Consider the following 26,835-nt stretch of genomic DNA (forward strand, 5'->3'; position numbering starts at 1 on the left):
CTTGGTAGCATTCACCTCTGCTGTTGCTTTGTACCCCTCCTTTAAAAAAAAAAAAAAAAAAGATTATTTTAAGTAGGCTCCATGCCCAATTTGGGACTTGAACTCACGGCCCTGAGATCGAGTCGCATGCTCTACCAACTGAGCCAGTTAGACACCCCAAGTGCCCTTTCTATGAAACACGTTTATATGTGCAGAGGATTTTCTGCCTGCCTCACTCACCCTGCTGCAACTTTTTCTGTACAGTGGGTTACAAATCAACACATAGATGGTAAATCACAGAGGCCCTTCTTATTCCCCCTGTCTGATGGGGCTGCATTTAAACAAAGTTAAGTCATGAGCAAAAAAAAAAAACCCCAAAGTGCAGTCCAGTATCTTTAGAACATACATGCTTTGGACTTGCAAGGCGTTCAACTGTGTGAGACCCAAGGCATAAACTTATCTCGAGGAGACAACTCAGTCATTCTGTTACCAAACTCTCTGGCCTCTGGTTATCTTCTTCATCCCTCTCATTCACATAATGGTTGCTTTTGAGGGCTAACTCTGGTTTCAAAGGGAGAAACACTAGTTCAGTGCTGTTCTTTCTTTCTTTGTAGGAGGCTTTAGACATTCTTCACTAAGCCTGCTGTCAAGGCTGAATAGATGTGGGATCTGAAAATGCTACTCTTCAAAAGTGCAACCATCTGGGTATTTTATGAAATGGCACCCTTTAACTGATGTAAAAACCCAAGACGTCTCATTATATAAAAGATAGATCAAAAGAAAGGTGTGGGGGTGAGAGGAGATTGAGATCCAGAATTAAACTTTCTACAAAAGAGATTCGCTCTTTCTTGTCAGATCAGCTTCGCAGTTAGAACAGTGAATGGGGGATCCCAGGCAGAATGGAAGCCTGGTCACAGATGCAAACCCTGGCCAGGGGAAGGGACAATCCTGCTCCCAGTTCCTATATGGTCAGCACCATCCTCTCGACAGATTGCACAACGACCTGAAAACAAGCATCTGCTCATTATTCACAAGCCACCATGTTCATTGTTTCTCTTACCTGCAGGTCTCTTTAAGCAAAGGAAATAGAACTTATTAGTTCTTTACATAAAGATGCTTTCCATCCTAAGTAATTGTAATGCATCTGCCAATTAGAGAAAGGGAAGAAATGGACAATAATGACAGTGGGCTTGTAATCTTTGGGATCACTTTGGAGAGGGCCAAAGTGATCTTTCTGCACCACCTGGCCAGGTGCTAGCATCCCTGATGGGCTATCTCTATAGGAACCTTAGTTAGAAGTCTCAACAAAACATCTTCAAACTGACTGCGCCCCAGCAACCGCAGTGTTAGGTCACTCCTTGACTCTTGACTCCAGGTAACTAACAAAAGCCAGAGAGGTCTCACCCATAATTCGTTTTTATTGTCTGATTTTGGGGTCAAATGGAGGCCACGGAGGCTTGTGAGTCGGAGGATCATTTTTCTTTTGCAAAAAGAGGTTATCTGTAAAAACACATGAAAAGGAAGAAAGAAAGAAAAAGAGAGAGACTGAGGGAGAGAAGAGAGACAGAAGAAGGGAAGGAAGGAAAGAGAGGGAAGGAGAGAGATGGAGGGAGGGAAGGTGACAAAGGAAAGGAAGGAAGGAAGGAAGTATGGGAAGGGAAGGAGGGAGGGGAGAATGTATGAAGCATATCAGGAATTATGCCAAGTTTCAGGCTTTTCAAATTTGAAATGCATGAATGCCATGCCTTTAAAGCTCAGGTGTATTGTAAGGACTATTTGGCTGGGTCATGGTGTTGTTAACTTGGCAAAGAAAAGAAGTCACTTGCCAAATGTAATATCAAGGGTGGGTCCCGGGCTATGTAGTACTCCAGTGAAGCTGTGAGGAGTGGGGATTGATCCAAAGCTTCCAGGTTGGCAAAGGGGGGCTGTTTTTGAATGCCAATGGTCTTTCTAAGTCTGTGGTTCCTGAACTGGCTGTCAGAAGATATCTCAATTTTGCCTTCATGTTTTCACATCCTGCTTAGTTGAAAAGGCACAACTCACTACAAGCCCAAATGTTTATACATTTAAGTCGTTTATGATCAAAAGAGATCTTTTATAGTAGTTGATGTTATACTAAAGGAGAAAACAATGCTATCTTTGCACATGCCTGTTATACCCAGTTACAAAGCCATGAGCTTCAATGGGCAAAGCAAGGGGAATTTTTAAAACTTATAATTTTTTGGAAAGAGAGGTAATTTTGGTGAAAAATAAGAATCTGATTATCTTATTCACTGAGGCATTTGTCTCTAGAAATGGGGAGCAGCTTTGATAATAGCTTGAAGGTGCTTTCTTTTAACACTGATGACTCAGTATGTGTGCTCACAGACCTGCTGAAATGGCAGGTGTCATTCACAACCACGTTTTGATGCCAGCATTTTTTCCCCTTAGCATTAAAGTGTCCCGACACTTGAGCGTTGAAAGTATTATTTCATAATGTACAAAAGGTATACCAGGGGAGAAGGAGATGGCTCTACCAAATGGAGATAAGAAAGACAACAGACTTTTCATGCAGATTATCAAAATATCCATCTGCTCCTGTTCCCATCCCATAAATGAAATATAAATGGAAAGATCTCGGTTTTCCCTTTCCATGCATGTTCCTCCAAACATACAGATCTTGCTCTAGACATTCACTGTTACCCAACTTCACTGATTTAATAAAGGAATGGCAGGCGTGGGGGAGTTGATGATGAAAGAGGTCACAAGTGATTTACTACCCACTTATTCTAGGAAAAGTTTTCTCCTCTAATTCCCTGGATGGTGAAGGAAAATATTCCTTTCAGTAACACTGACTCTCACTTGGATGGTCTTTAGATAAAGATCCCAGCCAAGTAAGAAGTGGTATACAAAGACACAGATAAAAATATTAAGTGACACCTGGCTGGCTCAGTCAGTGGAACACCTGACTCTTGATCCTGGGGTTGTACATTTGAGTCCCATGTTGGGTGTAGAGATTACTTAAAAATAAAATATTTTAGGGGTGCTCAGGTGGCTCATTTGGCTAAGTGTCTGCCTTTGGCTAAGGTCATGATCCTGGGGTCCTGGGATTGAGCCTCCCCCCACCCGCCCCATTGGGCTCCCTGCTCAGTGGGGAGCTAGCTTGCTTCTCTCTCTGCCCCTCCCCCCAACCGCATGCTTTCACTCTCTCTCTTAAATAAATAAATACATAAAATTTTTTAAAAATAATAAAATAATAAAACAAAAACTTTTAGAGGTACTTGGGTGGCTCAGACAGTTAAGCATCCGACTCTTGATTTCAGCTCAGGTCATGAGCACAGAGTCCTGGGATCAAGCCCCATATAGGGCTCCCCACTCAGTAGGGTGTCTGCTTGACATTCTCTTGCTCCCTCTGCCTCTCCCCCTGACTACCCTTCCTCCTTGCTCGTTCTCATGTCCCCTCTCTCTCAAATAAATAAATCTTTTTAAAAATCTTTAAAAAAATTAAATATACACACACCAGAAATATAGCATTACAGAATATCCTTCCCAGAAAATTGTTGTTAGACCAGTAGTTTTTCTTTTTGCAACCATGAAAGACAGACATCAATTTGTCAATGTGACAGTGTTAATAAATAATCAAGAGTATATAATTTCAAAGTCTCTACCTCTCAGTTGTAAAGACAAAAGATGATTGCTTTATAAATGTTCTAAAATGTATCATAAATATCTACCCTTATAAAAGGTAGCTGAGTTACAACAGAAGCAGGTAGCCAGAACCTGTATCACACACTTATTCACACTTCTCTCTTGTTTCTAAACTAGAGATTATGACAACAACACAGCCACCTGGGAAATATGACAATAAGCAGAAAGGCAAGACCCAGAAGATTAGGCCTAGACCTCAACAAAGAGTCTTCATGTTTGCATAATGGTATCTAAATTTGAGGAAACACTGCTGGAATGTTGAATCAGAGAACTTACACCTTAATCAGAGAACTTACATTAACTATTGATGTTAATTCTATCCAACTCCCACATTGTAAAGACAGAAAGCTAAAGTTATTTTCAAGTTGGATCATATGACTGGAGTATTTTTACCCCCAGGTTTTCAGTACATTCCCATATATTCCATGACTTTTTGAGCCAGAGAGCAGTGCTCAATAACGGGGCTTACACCAATTGTAGGGCAAATAAAACCTATATGGATGATGTCTGCTTCTGGCTTAGATGGAATAAGAGTGACTGAATTTATTCTCCTACCTGAAGTAACTAAAAAACCTCACAAAATGTATGAAAAAAAGTGTTTTCAAAATACTTGACATCAGTCAAGGAAGAACATTGATTACTGAGATGTGGGAAACAAATAAAGTCTATGATTGTTCATGTTTACTGATTACAGAATTTCCAGGCTGCAGCACAGGGAGTGGTCTCAGTGTGGTGCAAGCAGTCTCCCTGAGCTGATGAGACATCGCTGGGAATATCAGGAGGGTAATGCAGTGGGAGTTTGCAAGGCAGAGTGTGGAGGAAGAGAGAACTGCACAGAAGGAACCCATAGATCTATAGGGTCCCAGTAGAGTATGTATCAACATTAAACTCATGGGGTAAGAAATCTACCCACAGCTAGGGTATCTTTGTTCCTCTTTGAAGAAAATACATCTTTTTTTATAGTATTTTTTTTAATTTTTTAAATTTATTTATTTATGATAGTCACAGAGAGAGAGAGAGAGGCAGAGACACAGGCAGAGGGAGAAGCAGGCTCCATGCAGGGAGCCTGACGTGGGACTCGATCCTGGGTCTCCGGGATCGCACCCTGGGCCAAAGGCAGGCGCCAAACCGCTGCGCCACCCAGGGATCCCAAGAAAATACATCTTTATAAAATAAAGACAAAATAATGACTCTAAAGTTGAAAGCTTTCATCATGAGCAGATATATACTATAAGAAAGGTTAAAATAAGTCTTTCAAGAGTAAGGAAAATTATGCTAGATGGAAATTTGGATCTACACAAAAGAATGAAGAACACTGGAAATCATATCTTTATGGATAAATAGGACTTTTTCCCTTTTATTAATTAATTAATTAATTAATTAATTTATTTATTTAGAAGATTTTATTTTTAAGTAATCTCTACAATGAACATGGGGCTCAAACTCAGGACCCTGAGATCAATGGTCACATGCTCTTCTGACTGAGCAGATCAGGTTCCCCTATTTAAATAATTAAGGATAATTGACTGTTAAAGCAAAGATAACAACACTATATTATGGATCTTTAATATATGTAGAAGTAAAATGTTTGATAACAATAGCACAAACTTGGGTAGTACAGGAATGGAAGCATACATACCATCATAAGTTTCTTACACAAGAAATGATCTAATTTCAGTTGAAGGTATAATATAATAAATTAAAGATATATAATATAATTCCTATAGCAACCACTAAAATTGTAATGAAGTGTTATAGCTAATAAGACAACAAAGGAAATGGAATCATAAAAAGACAACCCAAAAGAAGGTAGAAGAAAATGAAAAGTAAAACAAAGAAGAGATATAAATAGCAAGCACAAGTGGTAGACTTAAACCCAAGCACATCAACAATTACATTAAATGTAAGTGGTCCAAGTATTCCAATTAAAAGGAAGATGTTGTATGATTGGGTTAAAAAGCAAGACCCAGGGATGCCTGGGTGGCTCAGTGGTTGAGCATCTGCCTTCAGCTCAGGATATGATCCCAGTTCGAGGATTGAGTCCAACACTGGGCTCCCTGCAGGGAACCTGCGGCTCCCTCTGCCTATGTCTCTGCCTCTCTCTGTGTCTCTCATGAATAAATAATAAAATCTTAAAAAAAAAAAAAGCAAGAACCAACTATATGCTTCTCATAAAAAACCACTATAAATATAAAGCCATAAAAATTTTTAAAGTGAAAGAATGAAAAAAGATACTTTATGCTAACACTAGTGAAAAGAAAGTTCAGGGGCATGTGGCTGACTGAGTTGACAGAGCATGTGACTCTTGATCTTGAGGCATAGAACTTACTTAAAAAAAAAAAAGAAGGAAAAGAAAGCTTGATTGGCTATCCTAATATCAGACAAGGTAGGGAGCCTGGGTGGCTCAGTTGGTTGAGCATCTGCCTTTGGCTCAGGGTGTGATCCTGTGGTCCTAGGATCAAGTCCCACATTGGAATCCCCGCAGGGAGCCTGCTTCTGCCTATGTCTTTACCTCTCTCTCTCTCTCTCTCTCTCTGTGCATGTGTCCCTCATGAAAAAATAAATAGAATCTAAAAAAAAAAAAAAAAAAAAGCGTCAGATCTTAAAAAAAAACTATCAGACAAGGTAGATTTCATAACAAAAAGTATTACCAGAGAGAAAGAATGATGTTTCATAATCATAAAGGAGTCAATTCGTGAAGAAGACATAACAATCTTAAGTGTTTGTGAACCTAATAAAAGAGCTTCCAAATATGTGAAGCAAAAACTGATAGAATAATAAACAAAAATAGATAAAATCACAGAGTCAGAGATTTCAACATTGCCTTTTCAATACTTGATAGAATACATATATTTTTTTAATTGATAGAATATATAGACAGAAAATCAGAAATTTATGGAGAAACTAAAAAACCTAATTGGTTTTTGCAGAAAACCTAATTGGCATTTACAGAACACTCCACTTAAAAATAGCAGAACATACATTTTTTTCAAGTGCACACAGACTATTTAGCAAGATATACAGTATTTGGGGCCACAGAACAAATCTTAAATGAATTTTAATGAATTCAAGACATAAAGTATAGTGTCTGGCCACAATGGAAATAAATAGAAAATAGGGCAGCCCCGGTGGCTCAGCAGTTTAGCGCCGCCTACAGCCGTGGTCCTGGGGACCCGGGATCGAGTTCCATATCGGGCTCCCTGCATGGAGCCTGCTTCGCCCTCTGCCTGTGTCTCTACCTCTCTCTCCTCTCTGTGTATTCTCATGAATAAATAAATAAAATCTTAAAAAAAAAAAAGGAAAAAAAAAAAAAAAAAAAAAAAAAAAAAAAAAAAAAAAAGGAAATAAATAGAAAATAAATGACATTTACTAAGTCCCAAAATATTTATGAGCTAGATGGCACATAGACTATGGGTTAAATTTTAAAAAAGAAATAAATATTTTGAACTGAATGAAAATGAAAGCGCAATAATCAGAATTCATGGGATGTAGTTAAAACAGTATTTAAGTGGACATTTATAGCATTAGACACCAATAGTACAAAAAATAAAGGTCTCAATTCAGTGTTCAACTGCTACTTTAAGAAATTTAAAAAAGAAGAGCAAAGGCAAAATAGGGTAAATTAAATAAATGAAATGAAAAAGATAAAAGTAAAAAGTCAATGAAATGGAAAACAGTAGAGAAATACCAGTGAAATCAAAGCTTTTTCTTTTAAAAATTGATGAAATTAATAATCCTCTAGCCAGGCTGATGAGGAAAAAAAAGAAAAGTCACACATTGCCAATATGAGAAATGAGAGAGATGACACCACTCCAGATTCTACAGCTATAAAAATTATATGAAAGGAATATTATGAACAGTTTTATATCAATAAATTGGATAACTTAGATGAAACAGACAAATTCCTTGAAAGACAAACTACCCAGGATCAAATAAAAAGAAATCAATGACCTAAATAGCCCTATTTATTAAAGGATTTGAATTTGTAGTAAAAAACTTTCCCACAAAGTAAACTCCAGATCCACACAGTCTCATTGGTTAATTCAATTAAATATCAAATGAAAAATTATAACAATTTTATACAGAGACTTTAGAAAACTGAGGAAAAAAATAACTCTTAAGGCTTTCTATGAAGATAGCATTACTCTACACCAAAGACAACAAAGACAATACAAGAAACTACAGAACAATATTTCTCATGAATACAGATACAAATATTCTTAACCAATGAATATCAAGTCCAACAACATATAAAAAAGGATTTTTTAAAAAGATCTTATTTATTTATTCATGAGAGACACAGAGAGAGAGAGAGAGGCAGAGACATAAGCAGAGGGAGAAGCAGGCTCCATGCAGGAAGCCTGACGTGGGACTCAATCCCAGAACTCCGGAATCATGCCCTGAGTCAAAGGCAGACATTCAACTGCTGACCCACACAGGCATCCCATAAAAAAGGATTATACATGATGACAAAATTGAACTTATCCCAGGAACACAAAGTTGGGTTAATGTTAAAAAATCAGCAAATGCCAGACAACTGAATATTCACATGCAAAAGAATGAAGCTGGAATTATAACTCACACCACATAGAAAAGTTAGCTCAAAATGGGTCAAAAGCCTGAATTTAGGAGTTTAAACTATATAATTCTTGGAAGAAAACATAGGGGCGAATCTGCATTATTTTGGCTTTGGTAATGGTTTCTTAAATATGATATAGAAAGCACAGTGATGAGAAAAACTGGACTTCATCAAAATTAAAAACTTTTGTGCATGAAAAAACACTACCAATAAATAAGGAAGACAACCCAAAGAAGGGGAGAAAATATTTGTAAATCAAATATCTGATAAGGGTCTGGTATCCAGAATATATAAAGAACTATAAGCACTCAACAATAAAAACAAACAACCTAATTTTAAAAATGGGCAAAAGTTGGGGCATTGGGGTAGCTTAGTTGGTTAAGCATCTTACTCTTGAGTTTGACTCAGGGCAGGATTTCAGTATCATGAGATCTCCATGTCAGGCTATAAACTCAGCACAAAGTCTACTTGTACCTCTTTCTCTCTCTCAAATAAATAAATAAATAATATTTAATTTAATTAATTTAATTTAAAATTTAAAATTTTAATTAATTTAATTTAAAAATTAAAAATGGGCAGAAGAGGTGAATAGATATATCTCCAAAGAGATAAACAAATGGCCAATAAACACACAAAAAGATAGTCAACATCAGTAGTCATTAGGGAAATGCAGATTCAAGCCATAATGAGATATCACTTCATATCCACTAGGATGGTCATAATTTTTAAAAATGGAAAATAACAAGTGTTGGCCAAAACGTGGAGAAATTGGAACACTCATACATTGTTGGTGGGAATGTAAAATGGAAGAGTTGCTGTGGAGTATAATTTGGTGCTTCCTCCAAAAGGAATCTTAAACATAGAATTACAATATGACCCAGCAATTCTACTCCTAGGTAAATACCAAAAAGAATTTAAAACAGATGTTCAAACAAAAAATTGTATACAAATGTTTGTAGTAGTTTTATTTGTAATAGCCAAAAGAGAAAACATCCCAAATGGCCACGAACAGATGAAAAAACAATGTTTTTTTTTCTTTTTTTCTTTTTTTAAGTTTATTTATTCATTCATGAGAGACACAGAGAGAGAATGAGGCAGAGACACAAGCAGAGGGAGAAGCAGGCTCCATGCAGGAAGCAGGCTCCATGCAGAGAGCCCGATGCAGAACTTGATTCCGGGACTCCAGAATCATGCCCTGGACCGAAGGCAGGTGCCAAACCGCTGATCCACCCAGGGATCCCCAAGAAACAATGTAATATGACTATATAGTGGCTATTCAGCCATAAAAAAGCATGAAATACTGATACTTGCTACAATATGAATGAACCTCAAACCAGACACAAAAACAAAAGGCCACATGTTGTATGATTCCATTTTAAAGAAATATCCAGAATGGGCAAATCCATAAAGACAGAAACCATATTAGCAGTTTCAAACGGCTGGGAAGAAGGGTGAATAGACAGTGACTGCTTAATGGTTATGGGATTTTTGTTAGAAGTGACGAAAATATTTTGCAGCTAGGTAGTAGTGATGGTTGTACAGCACTGTGAATGTACTTAGTGCCACTGAATTGTACATGTAAAATGGTTTAAATGGTAAGTTTTATTTTGTACGCATTTTACCATAATTTTAAAAAATTAACCAATGCAATTCAACATATTAATAGTTTAAAATGAAAAACCTTGTGATATCTCATTAGATACAAAAAAAGCATTTGACAAAATCCAATATCCATTCCTGATCATAATTCTCAACAAACTAGAAATAGATAGGAAGTTCTTCAATTCAATAAAGGGCATCTACAAAAAAACCTATAGCTTGGGGTGCCTGGGTGGCTCAGTCAGTTAAAGCTCTGCCTTTGGCTCAGGTCATGATCCCAGGGGCCTGGGATTGATCCTCTCATTGGGCTCCCTGCTCAGTGGGGAGTCTACTTCTCCCTCTGCCCTCCCCACCGCTCATGCTCCTTCTCCTTCTCTCTTGCTCTCTCAAATCAATAAATCTTTTTTTTTTTTTTAAGAAGCTAAAGCTCACATAATACATAGTGGTGAGAGAATATTTTTACAGAAGATCAGAAATAAGGCAAGGGTGTCCATACTCATGACTTCTATTCAAAATTGTATTGGAAGTTTTAGCTAGTGTAATAAAACAAGAGAAAGAATACATCCAGATGAAAAGAAGAAATAAATCTGTCCTTTTTTGGGTGGATAATGTAGTAGTCTAGAAAATCATATGGACTCTACGAAAAAGCCACTAAAACTAATAGCCTGGTTTAGGAACATTACAGGATAGAAGATCAACACACAAAAATCAATGGTATTTCTATGCCCTAACAATAGACAGTTGGTAAGTGAAGTTAAAATAAATACCATTTGTAGTATCAGGGGAAAAAAAAGAAATATCTATGAACAAAGCTGACAAATTATATGCAAGGCCTTTACACTGTAAATTATGTAATATTGCTAAATAAAAGAAGAGAGAGGGGTGCGTAGGTGGATGTTGGTTAAGCCTCCAACTCTTAGTTTATGCTCGGATCATGATCTCAGCTGAGTCAGGCTCCTTGCTCAGTGGGGAGTTTACTTCTCTCCCCCATCTCTCTGCCCCTCCCCCTGCTCATATGGATGTGTTCTCTCTCAAATAAATAAACAAATCTTTTAATAAATAAATAAATTAGAGAGATTGTTAAGATGCGAAATCTTAACTTTTATTACAAATACATGTATATATTATATACATAAAATGGAACTCTCGCCACCATCAAAATAGAGAACACAATCCTCACCTCCAAAGGTCCCCACTTACCCCTTCACTTTCAGCCCCTCCTGCCCACCCATCTCTTCTCTTATGATATTTATCATAAATACATGTAAAAATTTATCAAATTATACACTTTCTATGTATATATGTATGTATTGAAATTGTACTTCAATTTCAATAAAGCTGTTAAAACAATGAGGGGATTTGAAGAGAACAGGTAACTGTGGCCTCAAGTGCTTCCCTCTGAGTGGAAAGTGCTGCAGATCTTTTCAGGAGCTATTTGCCAATGGATATCAAGAACATTAAAAAAATGCTTGCATTCTTAAGCCCAGAAATGGAAGAAGCTGAAATAGCAAAAATACTTATTGCACAACGATATTTACCACAATATTATACATCACTATTTCGATTGGTCACTTCTGATTTTTAGTAGTTATACATGCACACAATTTTAAAATATCAAGTGGCTCTACAAGGCTGGCTATGAAAAATAGAAATTCCTGATCCAGTGATGTAATAATTTTCTGTTCCACAAGCAGCCACTCTTAACTATTACTTCTAAATAACAAACATTGCTATTTGTTAATCATTTAGTTTTTGTCTTTAGGAAAGATGAACCTTTAGATTTTTCTCACCTCGTCTTCATTCTCTCCTCTTCATTCTCTGTCTCTGTCTCTGTGTCTGTGTCTGTCTATCTGTCTCTCTCTCTCTCTCACCACACACACACACACATACACACACACTTCTGGTCTGCTCCAGTATTTTTTCCATTTTTTCCATTCTCCTGATACAATTACATTGTATATTTGGATCAATATTCAGAACTTGCTTTTTGTAACTACACTATTTTGAACAGGCAATAGTATACACAGCTGACTGTGTGTTATGGCCTTACTTGTGCACTTCCCCACTTCCAGATGCGGTAACCCTAACCTCCAGTACTTCAGAATGTGACTGGTTTTGGACATCGGGCTTTCAAGAGGTAATTATTTTTTTTTTTTTTTTTTTTTTTAATTTTTTTTTTTTTATTTTTAATTTTTTATTTATTTATGATAGTCACAGAGAGAGAGAGAGCGCGGCAGAGACACAGGCAGAGGGAGAAGCAGGCTCCATGCACCGGGAGCCCGATGTGGGATTCGATCCCGGGTCTCCAGGATCGCGCCCTGGGCCAAAGGCAGGCGCCAAACCGCTGCGCCACCCAGGGATCCCTCAAGAGGTAATTAAAGTAAAGTTATATGAGTGGGCCCTGATCCAATGTGACTGATATCCTTAAAAAAGAGGAAATTGGGACACAGACAGACACAGAGGGAAGAACATCTGAAGACGCAGGGGGAAGACAGTTATCTACAAGCCAAAACCTGCAAAAGAAACCAACCCTACCAACACCTTGATCTTAGACTTCTAGCTTCAGAACTGTGAGGAAATAAATTTCTGCTGTGAACACCTCCCAGTCTGTGATGCTTCGCTATCACAGCCCTAGCAAGCTATTATGCCATATTATATTCTACTTCCTATACCTTTTTTTCTTATTTAGAAATTGCTTAATTTGTATGTACTTAGCACTTTCTCAATCCTCAAAATCCCCCCAGATGTGTAGTTTCCTCTGCATGCACTGAAACAAACACATTAGGTATTCCTCAGGTCTTCTTGAATTAATCTTTCACAGAGCATCTGACCTGCTCCATCATAGCTAGTCCCTCCCTAGACCTGCTGCACAACTGTTGTCTGGGGATTTTTCTTTTCCATCATCCTGGACCCTCCTTTTCCCCTATCTTGGATGGGATTACCTGTTTCCTGGATTACTTCTTTGCTTTTCCCCTTTTGTGCTTTTTCTAGAAATTTCTTCAATTTATCTTCCAACTCTTCTATTAGGTTTTCCAGTTTCGCTATTAAGTTTTTAATTTCTAAGAGCACTTTTCTTTTTCTTCCCACCCTACTGCCCCCTCCCCACCTCAGGAGGATAAGATGCTCTTCAAGAGACCATATACATTTTCCTTTTCTTTTTTAAAAAGATGCTACTTTTTTTATTCATTTGAGAGAGAGAGAGAGAGAGAGCACAAGCCAGGGAAGAGCAGAGGGAGAGGCACAAGCAGACTCCACACTGAGAGGAGAGCCCCATGTGGGGCTCAATCCTACAACCCTGAGATCATGACCTGAGCCGAAATCAAGAGTTCAATACTTAACGGACTGAGCCCCCCAGGTGCCCCAGAGACCATATCAATTTTCACTTCTATCATGGAGCTTTCCTTGTCTGCCTTTCCCTTCTTTTCTCTCAAAAATAACTTTTAAATTTTCTAAATGTTCCTTAAAACTTTTGGTTCTTCTTTATGACTCTGATCTGAGTGTACCGATTCTTAGCTGTCTGCTCATGGCTGAAAGGCACAATAAAAGCCTCCTTAGAAATTTGTCCTTTAGGGATGCCTGGGTGGCTCAGTGGTTGAGCGTCTGCCTTCGGCTCAGGTTGTGATCCTGGGGTCCCGGGATTGAGTCCCACATTAGGCTCCCTACAAGGAGCTGCTTCTCCCTCTGCCTGTGTCTCTGCCTCTCTCTCTCTCTCTCTCTCTCTCTGTATGTCATGATTAAATAAATAAAATCTTTGGGGGAAAATAAAGAAATCCGTCCTTTAGTAGGGGCTTATCCACTATGATCCTCAGTGTAGGTGACCTCACTGGGCTCTCACCTTGCAGAGTTCTGATGTTATGGGTCTTTGAGTCTTTGGGCTCAGATTGGTCAGTTCACCCACAATAGATTGTTCCACGCTTCTGCTTAGAGGAAATAAGCCTGGCTGCCAGGATTCTGGGAGCTGTGGGAGCATAAGGAGGCTTAGGGCAGGGTGCCTCAGCATTCTGTTGGTAAAATTTCACTTATCTTCCTATTTTTAGGATAGTAATGGTGCCCTCAACTGTGCTGCTGTCCTGCAGCTCTGAGACCCTTTGTTTTAGCATCCGAAGAAGAGAGATCGCCAGTTCTCTGCCCGGGTGGGAGGGGCCATCACCTGGTTCTGCAGGGACAAAGTTCTTAGCTCCTTCAACCCTACTTCTCTGAGCACCCAAGGTTGTCAGGCCCTATGGCTTCTGTGGGTTCTGAAATTTAAATTGAATTGCATCTTGGATTTTTGCAACCCTGGCTTTAGATTCTGCTTCCCCTGGTCAGCTGAGTCAGAGATCACTTGTCTTTCTGCCTTCCAGCTTCCAACAGGTCACTGTTCTTTTTTTCTATCCTGTTCTCTACATCCTTGGCAGTTTATGCCCAAACAAGCAAAAAAATCCTTTTACTGCCATTTAGTTTCAGAAGGCCTCAAAGATGATATGTGTATTTTTTTCACTGTCTTTAACCAGAATTCAATCTAGAAATAATGGAGATATTCAACAGTGCGAGACAGGGGGAGCAAATTATGATTCATACCTACTCTTGAATACTGTATAATTCAAGTATATATACAATATACAATACTGTATATTTCTTTTCTTTTTTTTTAATTTTTTTTTAAATTTATTCATGATAGGCACACAGTGAGAGAGAGAGAGGCAGAGACACAGGCAGAGGGAGAAGCAGGCTTCATGCACCGGGAGCCTGACGTGGGATTCGATCCCGGATCTCCAGGATCGCGCCCTGGGCCAAAGGCAGGCGCCAAACCGCTGCGCCACCCAGGGATCCCTGTATATTTCTTTTCAACAAAAGAAATATTTGTTGTGAATTTTTAATAACGAGAAAGCTTCTAGCATTAGTTAATTTTATTTCTTTTTAAAGTCTTGTTGTGGGTTTTTTGTTAGTAATCTCTACATCCAATGTGGGGCTTGAACTCAAACCCCAAGATCAAGAGTCACATGTTTTCCTGACTGAGCCAGCCAGGCACCCCAAAATATTACTAAATTTAATACATAGAGCAATTTTAGTAACTCATAAAATGTTTATGGAAGGGGTGCCTGTTGGCTCAGTTAAGCCTCTGCCTTCAGTTCAGGTCATGATCCCAGGGGCCTGGGTTCAAGCCCCTGCTCAGGCAGGAAGTCTGCTTCTCCCTCTCCCTCTGCCCCTTCCCCCATCTTATCTTTCTTTCTCTCTCTCTCTCTCATAAATAAATAAATAAATAAATAAATAAATAAATAAATAAAATGTTTATGGAAAATGTATGTGCAAACAACATACCCCTTTATTAACTAATGGTTAATGAGTGAACTTATGGGGAATTTTATTTCTCTAATTTATAAATTTTAATAATGTATAAATAGTATCTTATTTTTTAATTGTTAATTAGATTCAATAATACATAATTTTTATAGAAAAGATAGATAATGGTGGCGCCTGGGCGGCTCAGTGGTTGAGCGTCTGCCTTCCACTCAGGTCGTGATCTTGGGGTCCTGGGATCGAGTCCCACATCAGGCTTCTCACAGAGAGCCTGCTTCTCCCTCTCCCTCTGTCTCTGCCTCTCTCTCTCTGTCTTTCATGAATAGATAAATAAAATATTTTTTTAAGAAAAAAAGAAAAGATAGATAATGCTTAAGATACACACACACAGTGTCTTCATTGTTCCAAAGTCCATCAGATAGATATCTGTCAACAGATAAACTGTCAACGTGCTGCTGCTCTATGTTCTCCTCCAAGTAAATTTACATGTCACTTTTATGTTGAAAATAAATATATTCTTCTTCTTTTTGTGTCCACTCTTAGAGTCTTGGAGTCACTAGTGGGGTAATGTAAGAAAGTCTTAAAAAAAAAAAAAAGAAAAGGAAAGCCTTGTATGAACCATGGTTGATATACAATTGTTACTTGGAAGGAAAGGGGAGATCCCTGAGAGCCTCTTAGCTTTCTCACCTTAGTAAATAGGAAGGATTGGTTTACTGGATTTGCTAATTATCAGCTCGAAAGACAAGAAGACCTCACGCAAATTCCTGGAGAGCAGTCAGAAGGATGAGAGAGAATGGGGACCGGATGCTAGGAGGCATTGAGATGCAGAGCAAAGGCAGAGCAGGGGAGGTGTTGGCAAGGTTTGCTGGCTTTGCTTGGGGTAAGTCAATCCTGCATATGAACAAATACCTTATGTCGTGTGGATCCTATCGAACTGTGCTGCTAGGTGACCCTTGAAACAGGAATTGGGGAAAGACAGCAAATGTTTGATGGAGATGAGGCATTTCTTCATTGGCGTAAGAGGAGTAGTCTTGTTTCAAAACCACAGGCATTCGTTATCCCCGGTTTGGCGCTGCCATGGCATTTAAACTAGTGACCTTTAGACAGCATTCCTCAGTGCAGGGTCCCCACCATGAGGGAGCCCTGGAGAAGGGAAATGGCACATCTGCTATGGATGGCATTTTGAGGATGTCATGGCCGTCTGCAAATATACCAGGCAGATTTATAGTACTCCATTTAGATTCCTCTTTTGGAGCAGACAGGTTACTTAATCCATTTTACTTTTTACTAGTGAGTTATTAACTTCCTCCTTTTGTTTTAATTTGTAACACTGAAGTCTACCCCTTAATAGACAAATTAGCCAGGTGTACTTTGCTATGTTAATTTTGGTTTCTAAACTGTGATGGATTCAAAAGGTGATAATGAGTTTCTTGCTCTCTTACAAAGTCTAGTTAATCATCCTCTCTTTGTATGATCTCTTTCTTTCTCTGGCTCTGTTTTCTTTCTCTCACTTTTTGTTAGGTTGCACTTGTTTATCAGTCTATTTATTTGGGGAAGGAAAAGATGGGTTGTGCTGGCCATTCCAACGAGAAGACAATTTATCACTAGAAAATTTAAAAAGAATTCCCTTAGCTATCATTGGTAATCTCAGTTGCCCAATTTTGCTTTTAAGATCCTATCTAAATGAATTCTACCAGCAGAACTGTAAAAAAGAATCCTAATTGGAGGCAGAAGTTGTAAGAATCCCTGTTTGACAATGGATTTCTTTTGGAGAGGTTGAAAACAATCATTAACATCAATTTAAATGCTTATTTACTTTACAGCAGTTAACTATGAAGTGACCTTTGAGGAAGGGTGGTTTTGAAAAATTAAGCAGGAAATTTGGGCTGCTGGTCCATAAGCCACTCAAAGTACTGAGAAATTGACCATCCTATAAATTTCAGTAATTCATTAAATGTTCAACTTTTTCAGAATACGGTAAAAGTGGTTCATTTGAAGTTCTGGGGTTGTTATCATGTGTGTCCAAAGAATGCGGTATTCAGCATTCTGGTAGATGGATATGTGTTAGGGTGTTTATTTGATAAAACAGGATAGTTGACTGCAGGGGACATGTTTGAAGTCAAATTACAAAATCGAGGTAATTTTTTTTCTTATTGTTTCAGAAAAGGTGGTATAATTGCTTTCTTGAGATTTCAATCTTTAGAGAGATTCTACTTGGGTACATAGGAGAGTAGTAAACACAAAAAAGTGCTTCCCATGTGTCAGGTGTTTTTCTAAAAGTTTTATGTATCTTAAACAACACACCCTAAGACAACACTCTGAGGTTAACACTATTATCTACCATTCCTCTTTTTTTTTTTTTTTAATTAATAGACTTTGTTTTTTAGAGCAGTTTTAGATTCACAGCAAAACTGAACAGAAAGTACAGTGATTTCTAGTATACCCTCTGTCCTTTCTCCCACCCCCGGACCCTCCTTTAACAACACCCCCGACCAGAGTGGTACATATGTTACGATGCTGAGCCCCTGTTGACACATGGGTACCATGCAAAATTCATAGTTTACATGTAGGGTTCACTCTTGGTGGGGTACATTCTTTGGATTTGGATAGGTGTATAATGATGTGTCTCTACCATCATAGCAGCATACAAAGTAGTTTCACTGGCCTAAAAACCATCTGTGCTGTGTCTCGTCATTCCTCTTCCTCTCTTAATCATTACTTTTACTATCTCAATAGTTTGGCCCTTTCTAGAATGTGACGTAGTTGGAATCATACAGTATGTAGTCTTTTCAGATTGGCTTCTTTTGCTTAGTAATATGCATTTTAGTTTCCTTCATGTCTTTTTGTGGCTAGATAGCTTATTTCTTTTTAAATAAGAAATGCTGAATAAAATGCCATTGTTTGGAAGGACTACAACCTATTTACTTATTTACTTACTGGAGGATGTCTTGATTGCTTCTATGGAGGCCGAGAAAAATTAAGGCCATTCCACCTCAAGTTTAGCTTTAGCACAAGTACAGCCATCTTAGGTCCCTGGGAATAAGAGCTGAACTTTATAGGAAAAACTGCAGATTGTCCTAGGCAGGGAATCCCATATCGGAAAGACAATAAAGCTCAGAATGCCCTCAATCCCGTATCAGATCTTAAGAAACTCCCCCACCCTTTCCCCCATATTGGAATGGAAAAAAATTCCTCCACCCCTTCTGAAGATCCCTTAGACCAGCCCATAAAAAACCCAGCTGTAACCCACTTCGGGGTCCAAGTCCCTGCTCTGCTGTATGGAGTATACTTGGACCCAAGCTCGAGCTTGTAAATAAACCCTCATGTGTTTGCATCGGCGTCGGCTTCTTGGTGGTTTCTCGGATTTGCGATCTTGGGCACAGCAGCTTTCAGGTTTTGCAATTATGAATAAAACTGCTAGCAATATCCGTGTGCAGGTTTTTGTGTGAACGCAGGTTTTCAGCTCCTTTGGTACATGCCAAGGAGTGTGATTGCTGGATTATATGGTAAGAGTATGTTTAGTTTTGGAAGAAACCGCCGAAATATTTTCCAAAGTGGCTGTGGCTGTACCATTTTGCATTCCTACCAGCAACGAATGAGACTTAATGTTGCCTTACCAGCATTTGGTAATGTCAAGGTTTTGGATCTGGGCCATTCTAATGTGTGAGTAGTGGTATTTCATTGTTTTCATTTTCAATTCCCTAATGACATATGACTTTGAACATCTTTTTATATGCTTACTTGCCATTCAGGTATCTTCTTTGGGGAGGTGTCTGTTAAGGTCTTTAGCCCATTTTAAAAATCAGATTGTTTTCTTTCTTAGTATTGAATTTTAAGAGTTCTTTGCATATTTTGGATAGCAGCCGCCCTTTATTAGATGTGTCTTTTGCAAATATTTTATCCGAGCATGTGGCCTGCCTTCTCATTCTCATGATGTTGTCTTTCACAGAGCCAAAGCTTTAAATTTTAATGAAGTCCAGAGTTTATCAATTACTTTTATTCATGGATTGTGTCTATGTTTTGTATATCACATCTATTGTACACTGTATTCTTACAATCTAGTAAGCTAGAGAAAAGAAGACGTCATTAAGAAAATCATCAGGAAGATAAAATGTACTTACCAAAACTCTACTGTAAAAAATCTGCGTGTAAGTGGAATGCACAGTTCAAACCGGTGCTGTTCTAGGGTCAAGTGTGCTTCCTTTCTTACTCTTTTTAATGGTTGCCCTAGAGTTTGCACCATGCATTCTACAACTCACCCAGGTCTGCTTTCAAATAACCTCATACGGTCTTGGGAGTGGTGCAGGCACCTTGTAGTTAAATAGTCCTAATTCCTCCCTCCCATCCTCTGTATTGTTGCTGTTGTTCAATCCACTTACACACAAGCACATATCCTTTGACTTCAGACAGTTCATCTGAATGTTAGCAGAGTGGAGCCGAGAGCCTGTGAGACTCGAAATGTAGAGCCTGGGGCAGGCTCCTACTTTCAATACCAGGTTGCTCTGTGATTCGGGGGAAGACACTTCCCTGTGAGCCTGAGGGATGAGATGCTGTCTAAGGACCATTCCAGGCTGCAGTCGTCTGGGGGTTCCCATTCTCCTGAAGTTCGTAGTAGCAGAAGTGCTCCATCTGAGTTCTTAACAGGTGTCTATTGCTTCCATATGCATGGAAAACAGGCTACTACGTACAGATACATACAAAGCGCTCCAACATGTTTTTGGAAGACTATGGACCAGGTTCTTGGAGCATTTTGACAAGTTTCAGATAGAGGTACCTAGTCCTGACCCTGGAGGTTTGGAAAGGCTTATCAGCTATGCTCTTGATTTCTGGCTATTGGCTAGTTATGGAGTGGCAAGCATCTTAATTGTACATTAATAAGGACTTAATTGTACATTAATAAGGCTTAATTACAATTAACTGATTTTTTTCCTTTTAAAAAAAAATAGTTTATTTATTTATTTGAGAGAAAGAGCAAGCACAAGCAGTGGGAGTGGCAGAGGGACAGGAAGAAGTAGGCACCGCACTGAGCAGGGAGCCAGGCCTGGAGTGGGATCCCAGGACCCTGAAGATGATGAGTGGAGCTGAAGACAGACACTTAGTGAACTGAGCCACCTAGGTGCTCTACAATTAACTGATTTCATAGCAGTTAGTGATGATTAGCTTTTAAAGAAAGCCTATTTTAGTTCATGTAGTTCCCACAGCCTTTCAGGCTGAAAAATGATGGACTATAAGATACCTTCAGAGCAGAGCTCTCCATGACTCCAGATGTCTCCATCGTTTGAACTTTAGGACAGAACGCATCCTCAGGTTACTCATATGACTAAGACTTCTTCTAAGGGGGGGGGTCACAAACATGGCAGAACAGGGTGTGGACACTAGGATTCCAAGTCAGGCTTCCCTATCTTATTAGCTCTTTGGTTTTGGACAAGCTCTGTGTTGGAGGTTAGAGTTCTCACTGGGTTGATAGGAAACTTATGTGATAAAAGACATGAAAAAAAGAAAGAATGAGAAAAATAAAAGTCTTTTTCTAACTTCACTTACTTCTTCTGAGAGGCTTTTTTTTTTTTTAGATGCTCTTGCTTTTTTATGCGGATTCATTTCTGGCTTATATGATTTTTCTTTCCTTTGAAGAATTTTTTTTTTTAAGATTTTATTTATTTATTCATGAGAGAAACAGAGAGAAAGAGAGAGAGAGGCAGAGACATAGGCAGAGAGAGAAGCAGGCTCCCCACAAGGAGCCCAATGCAGGACTCAATCCTGGGACTCCAGGATCACACCTCAAGCCAAAGGCAGATGTTCATCCACTGAGCCACCCAGGTGTCCTCTTTGAAGAACTTTTTAAGTTTATTTATTTATTTTTAAGTAATCTCTAGCCCAATGTGGGCTTCAATTCATGAGCCAGTCAGGTGACGCTGACCAGCTCTCCTGACAACAAATTTCTTCAATTTTTGTTTGTTTGAGAAAGCCTTTATTTCTCCTTCACTTTTGAAGGATAATTTTAGGGTACAGATTGTTTTTTCCCTTGTTTGTTTATTTATTTATTTTTAAGGATTTTATTTATTTATTCATGAGACACACACACAGAGAGAGAGAGAGAGAGGTGGAGACACAGGCAGAGGGAGAAACAGGCTCCCTGCAAGAAGCCTGATGTGGGACTCCATCCCAGGACCCCAGGATGATGACCCGAGCCAAAGGCAGACGCTCAACCACTGAGCCACCCAGGCATCCCTGTTTTTTCCTTTAAATATGTAATATTTCACTCCACTCTCTTCTTACTTGAATATTTTCTGAAGAAAAGTCGTATGTCATTCTTATCTTTGCCCCAGTATAGGAAAGGTAGTTTGTTTTTGTTTTTTTCCTCCTTTTGTTCCTTTCAGGACTTTTTCCTTTTGATTATCCTTGAATATGGTATCTCTAGGTGTGGTGTATTGGGCATTTATCCTACTAGAGCTTTTCTGAGACCTGGATCTTTGGTTTGGAGTCTGACATTAATTTGGGGAAGTTTTCAGTTATTATTTTTTAAAATATTGCTTCTTTTCCTTTCTTTCCTTCTAGTATTCCCATTATGCATATATTATTGTTTCTATAATTTTCCCACAGTTTTTGGAAATCCCGGTTTGGGGCTTCTTTTTTTTTTTTTTTTTTTTTTCCCCAGTTTGTTTCTCTTTGCTTTTTAGTTTTGGAAGTTTCTATTATTACACCCTCAAGCTCAGAGATTCTTTGCTCAGCTGTGTCTACTCTACTAATAAGCCCATCAAAGGCAGTCTTCTTTCTGTTACAGGGTTTTTGATCCCTAGCAAATCTTTTTTATTCTTTCTTAGAAGGTCTATCTCAAAAAAAAAAAAAAAAAAAAAAAAAGAAGGTCTATCTCTTCGTTTCTATTATTCATCTGTTTTTCTTCTTCTTCTTCTTCTTTTTTTTTTTTAAGATTTTATTTATTTGTTCACGAGAGATACAGGGAGAGGCAGATACACAGGCAGAGGCAGAAGCAGGCTCCTCACAGGGAGCCTGATTTGGGACTCAATCCCCGAACTGGGATCACGCCCTGAACCAAAGGCAGACGCTCAACTGCTGAGCCACCCAGGTGTTCCTATCCATCTGTTCTTATGTGCTATTTTTTCCATCAAAGCACTTAGGATATTAATCATAGTTTTTAAAAATTCCTGGTCTGGGGGTACCTGGGTGCCTCAGTGGGTTAAGTGTCTGCCTTCGGCTCAGGTCACGATCTCAGGGTCCTGGGATCGTACTCCGTGGCAGCTACCTGCTCAGTAGGGTGTTTGTTTCTTCCTCTCCTTCTGCCCCTCCAACCACTTGTGCTCTCTCCCTCACTCTCTCTCAAATCAATCAATCAATCAATCAATCAATCAAATATTTAAAAATATTCTTGCTCTGATCATTCCAATATTCCTGCAATATCTGACTCTGGCTCTATGCTGGTTCAGACATTCTAAACTGTGCTTTTTACCTTTAAGTATGCCTTGTAAATTAATTTTGAAAAGTAAGCATGGTGTCCTGGGTAAAAGGAACCTTGGTGGATAGCCCTTTGGTAATGTAATGGTTAGGTGAAGGGGAGAGGAAGCATTCTGACTGATTAGGGATCTTTTTGTAAGCTTGCACCCTGGACTGTGAACTTTCAGTTTCTTTCCATCTTATCTAAGACAGAATGGCTAGAGGGGGCAGGGGTTGGGTGTTTCCCTTCTTCCATATGTAAGGCTAGAGGGAGCTAGAGTTGGTATTTCCTTTCCCCCAGGTAGTTTAGATTCTGATAAGACCCCTGCAGGTTAGGCTCTGGTAAAGCAGTTTCTCCTGAGGGCAGATCTTGTTAAAAACAGAATGTTCTGGCATATTTCAAGATGGTTTCCTTTTTCCTCTCTTGGCTAGAAGGAGCACCTGGGGATTTTTCTTTGATATTCGCTTTGGGGACTTGGTAACCTCTTGGAGTGACTTACAAAACTGGAAGGACATACCCTCCACCCATTACTGGGCCCCCCTGAAATATTTCATTCTCAAATTTGTCCTCACCGAGCCTCTAGCAATTTGTCAATGCATTTTAGCTGTTCCTACCCTGGCACTGCTTCCCACGGAGGTTTTTGCTTGTGGGTTTCTACTCTGGTCTTTTCTATATCTGTATGTCTGTCTCTTCAATTTGAGGGGGGGCAGTGGTTTGCCCTGGGCTTTCACTTCTCTGACTGATTGAAGTAGAGTTGTTGATTTTTCCATTTGTTCAGCTTCTACAACAGAGTGACAGCTTCTAAATTCCTTTCATGCTGGACCAGAAGCCACCAGCTATCCCCCTTTTTACATATAAGGAAACCAAGGATCAAAGCTATTATTTATTAATTTGATCAAGGCCCCCACCTGGCATGCAGTAGAGCCAGGATTTGAATCTAGGTGTTCTGGCTCAAGGGTCTGTGCCCTCAATCACCACATCATTGAGGAAAACAAGTTGGGCCAGTGGGGAAAGGAAAATTATATGTTCTTACCATGAGATCATTTATGTCTCCTACGTTATGGTTTCAAAAAGTTTTCCAAAACACTTCAAGGAACAAGTGTCAGAAAGGTTGGCTTGAAAATAATGATTACTAAAATTTGAAGTAGACACAATGAGTAAATATTGTAGAGTAAAAAAAAAAAAAAAAAAAAATCACTCCTAAACCTACCATCTTTACAGATTACATTTCAGTCTATAAAGACTGCCCATCTTCATGGACATTAAAATTTATAAAAATATTCTTTTATAGTTTGACATTTGCTAATTATTATTTTTCATTTGCAATAATCGATAATGTTCTCAGCTGTTTCCCCTCCTTTGAGTAATTTCATTCAGGATGACTCCATGAATGTGCTTATTGAGTCAATGGGTATGGATACAGGTGTAACTATCTCTGACTTTTGTCATATTAGTTTCCAGAATGGTTGTATCGATTTTCTGGGCTTCCAACATTGTATAATTATAGGAGATTATGGAAAATATTATAGATACATATATTGAAAACCTCTTAGATCCAAGTGTGGTGTCAATACCAGACGGCTTTAAAATTGTATCCCTTCCCTAAACTGATGCATAACCTTTTCCCAGATACTCAGTCTATGTTGCATATAGCCTTGCATGTAGGAAGCAATCCATAGATATTTATTGGATGGATAGATAGATGGATGGACGGATGACATCCAACTGATTCCTTCTAATCAACACATAGTGTTGAGTGGCAAAGTTGAGATGATACTCTAATTTATAATGTAGAGATTTTTCTCCTACTATAATTGCAGTTCTACTTCATTCACCAATATATATTGTATACTTAGCATGTGCAAAACACAGTTCTAGAAGCTGGGGGTACTACCATCAATAAAACATAGTTTACCCATTATGGACCTCACAGTTTGGTTGAGAAATTCACATACGTCTCTGGATCAAGTTCTCATTCATAAAATGAATCTAGTGACCTCAGAGGTTCCTTCTAGTTTCTGAAACTCTAAATTTCCTAATTCTAGATATGAAGATTCTAGAGAAAGATTATTTTATTTTATTTATAATAAATTTATTTTTTATTGGTGTTCAATTTACCAACATACAGAATAACACCCAGTGCTCATCCGAAAGATTATTTTAAAGAGCAATCTAAAAGAACTTGTGATTCAAGACAGTGATAGGAAATATTCTCTTTGGTCCTTCCTTCCTTTCTTCTTCTTTCTTCTTCCTCCTCATCATTGAGTGCATACTGAACACCAGACAATTAAGTGCCAGGAGTAAAAATAGGAATAAAATATGTCCTCTTCTCTTAAAAAGTCTACAGTCCAAAATGGAAAGGTCTTTTGAAGAAGAATGATTTGGCAACACAACAGTATTGCACACAGTGTTTATGTGTATGTGAATGTGATATACTTACTTAACTCTAATATTCTAGCTGAAACTTAACTTGAGTGGTCTTCAGTATTAAAGTAGAGGAGGGAATCAGTTAAATGCTTCCAAAAGTTAAGGGAAAATATCATTTAATCTTCTAGGTTTATGTCAGGGGAAAATACTGGTACCATACTTGCCAATATCAAGACGAAAGAAGACAAATGCAAATGGACTCACCATTTCTCTTCTTCTACTTGCACTCCTATGGACTGGAACTTACTGGGTGCTTTATTTTCCCCTGTTTTGTCAGGCTCTTCGGCATCATCCACCTGAAGAGATAATCAAATATGTAGAGGTACCCCATTTTAGTCATCTTAGCTTGAAAAACAAATGTCACATTTTATCAGAAACATCTGCAGTACTACTGGAATATTTTGTGATTTGTAATCTTTTTGTTCAGTATTTGTATATTTGATGAGGGCCATCACTACACTGTTAGCATGTGCTTTGACTCTGCTGATCTTAGTAAAATGAAATTTTATTCACTCTTAAGATAAATGTCTATGATTGCTCCATGGATATATGAGTATGTGCTTACCTGTGAATGCTATATTAGAAAGGGGTACTGCATGGAAATGGGTTTTTAGAGTTTTGAATTTGCAGATAACAAAATACAAAAGAAAGAAGAAATTTCATTTATTGTAATTAGAATTGTTGATATTGAGAGATTTAGGTACATTTTAAGATAAACTATATAGTATCTTCATTTTTATCCCTCTTAAACTAAGAAATTCACTTTGAATATCATGCCACATGGTTCCTAAATGGCTATGTATAGACTATAGCTCATATAGAAAATGTATCTATATTAAATGATAGCCTATGTGACAAACCTAAATTTGAAATAAATCTTATGGGACGCCTGGGTGGCTCGGCAGTTGAGCATCTGCCTTTGGCTCGGCATGATCCCAGGATCCAGGATCGAGTCCCATATTGGGCTCCATACATGGAGTCTGCTTCTCCCTCTGCCTATGTCTCTGCTTCTCTCTCTGTGTCTCTCATGAATAAATAAATAAAATCTTTAAAAAATGAAATAAGTCTTATGATGATTCAGAGCAATTAGATTTTTTCCTCTTTTTTTCTGTGTTTAATAAATTATTTTTCTAAATATAAAAGCAATCTAATGTAAGTTATATGGAATTAAAATACATAAATATAAAATGTAGAAAGATAAACCTCCTCAAGAATCACTTTCAAGCCTTTGAAGCACATTTATCCATCTATTAATATGCATAATATATGTAAATGATTATTAACCCTAAATATACACAGATGAGGTTACACTATAGATATTTTTTCTGTGACTTACTTTATTCAATAATGCTGATATCTTTTGGATATTTTATCACATCAGTAGATATAGCTCTATCTTAATCCTTTTATTCACTACATAAATATTCCTTGTAATGACTATAAGCAAGGTGGGCATCAGGGTAATTTTCTTTCTCTTTGTTGCTATTATCCAGTATTACAATTACTATTGCACATGTAATAGAACAACTTAGAACAATTAGAAAAATTGTGCAAATGTTATTTGGGAAAATCCTTAGAAGTCAAAATGTTAGATAGAAAGGTAGTGAATGTGTTCAACAGTAAGGGATATTGCCAAATTGCTTTTCAAAGCATTTATCATCCTGCCATAATTGATGTATGGAGATATCCATTTTCCTATACACTCACCAATGCTAAATATGGCAAACTGTAAAATTTTTGCTAATATCACAGGTGAAAAATATTTATTGGCCTCTAATATTTCTATCTGTAAATTGCCTATTCATATCCTTTGCTAGTTTTTGTGTCTTTCTTC

The 26,835-nt window shown here is 38.2% G+C and overlaps 1 protein-coding gene and 1 long non-coding RNA gene across 29 annotated transcripts in view; one reads left to right on the top strand and one right to left on the bottom strand.

Moving 5' to 3' along the window:
• Positions 1 to 26,835, bottom strand: part of DLGAP1 (DLG associated protein 1) — an 871,196-nt gene that overhangs the window by 35,094 nt on the left and 809,267 nt on the right. For all 28 annotated transcript variants that reach the window (XM_035718637.2, XM_035718634.2, XM_035718633.2 and 25 more), the window contains one exon: positions 25,206 to 25,297. In XM_035718637.2, coding sequence (XP_035574530.1) covers positions 25,206 to 25,297 — 92 coding nt within the window. The remainder of the gene's footprint in view (positions 1 to 25,205; positions 25,298 to 26,835) is intronic.
• Positions 1 to 26,835, top strand: part of LOC125755354 (uncharacterized) — a 33,848-nt gene that overhangs the window by 4,141 nt on the left and 2,872 nt on the right. Inside the window, exons 2-3 of the long non-coding RNA XR_007411678.1 lie at positions 11,917 to 11,981; positions 25,130 to 25,323. This is a non-coding gene — a long non-coding RNA (uncharacterized LOC125755354). The remainder of the gene's footprint in view (positions 1 to 11,916; positions 11,982 to 25,129; positions 25,324 to 26,835) is intronic.

Source organism: Canis lupus, chromosome 7 (assembly GCF_003254725.2).
Source record: "Canis lupus dingo isolate Sandy chromosome 7, ASM325472v2, whole genome shotgun sequence".
Taxonomy (NCBI): domain Eukaryota; kingdom Metazoa; phylum Chordata; class Mammalia; order Carnivora; family Canidae; genus Canis; species Canis lupus.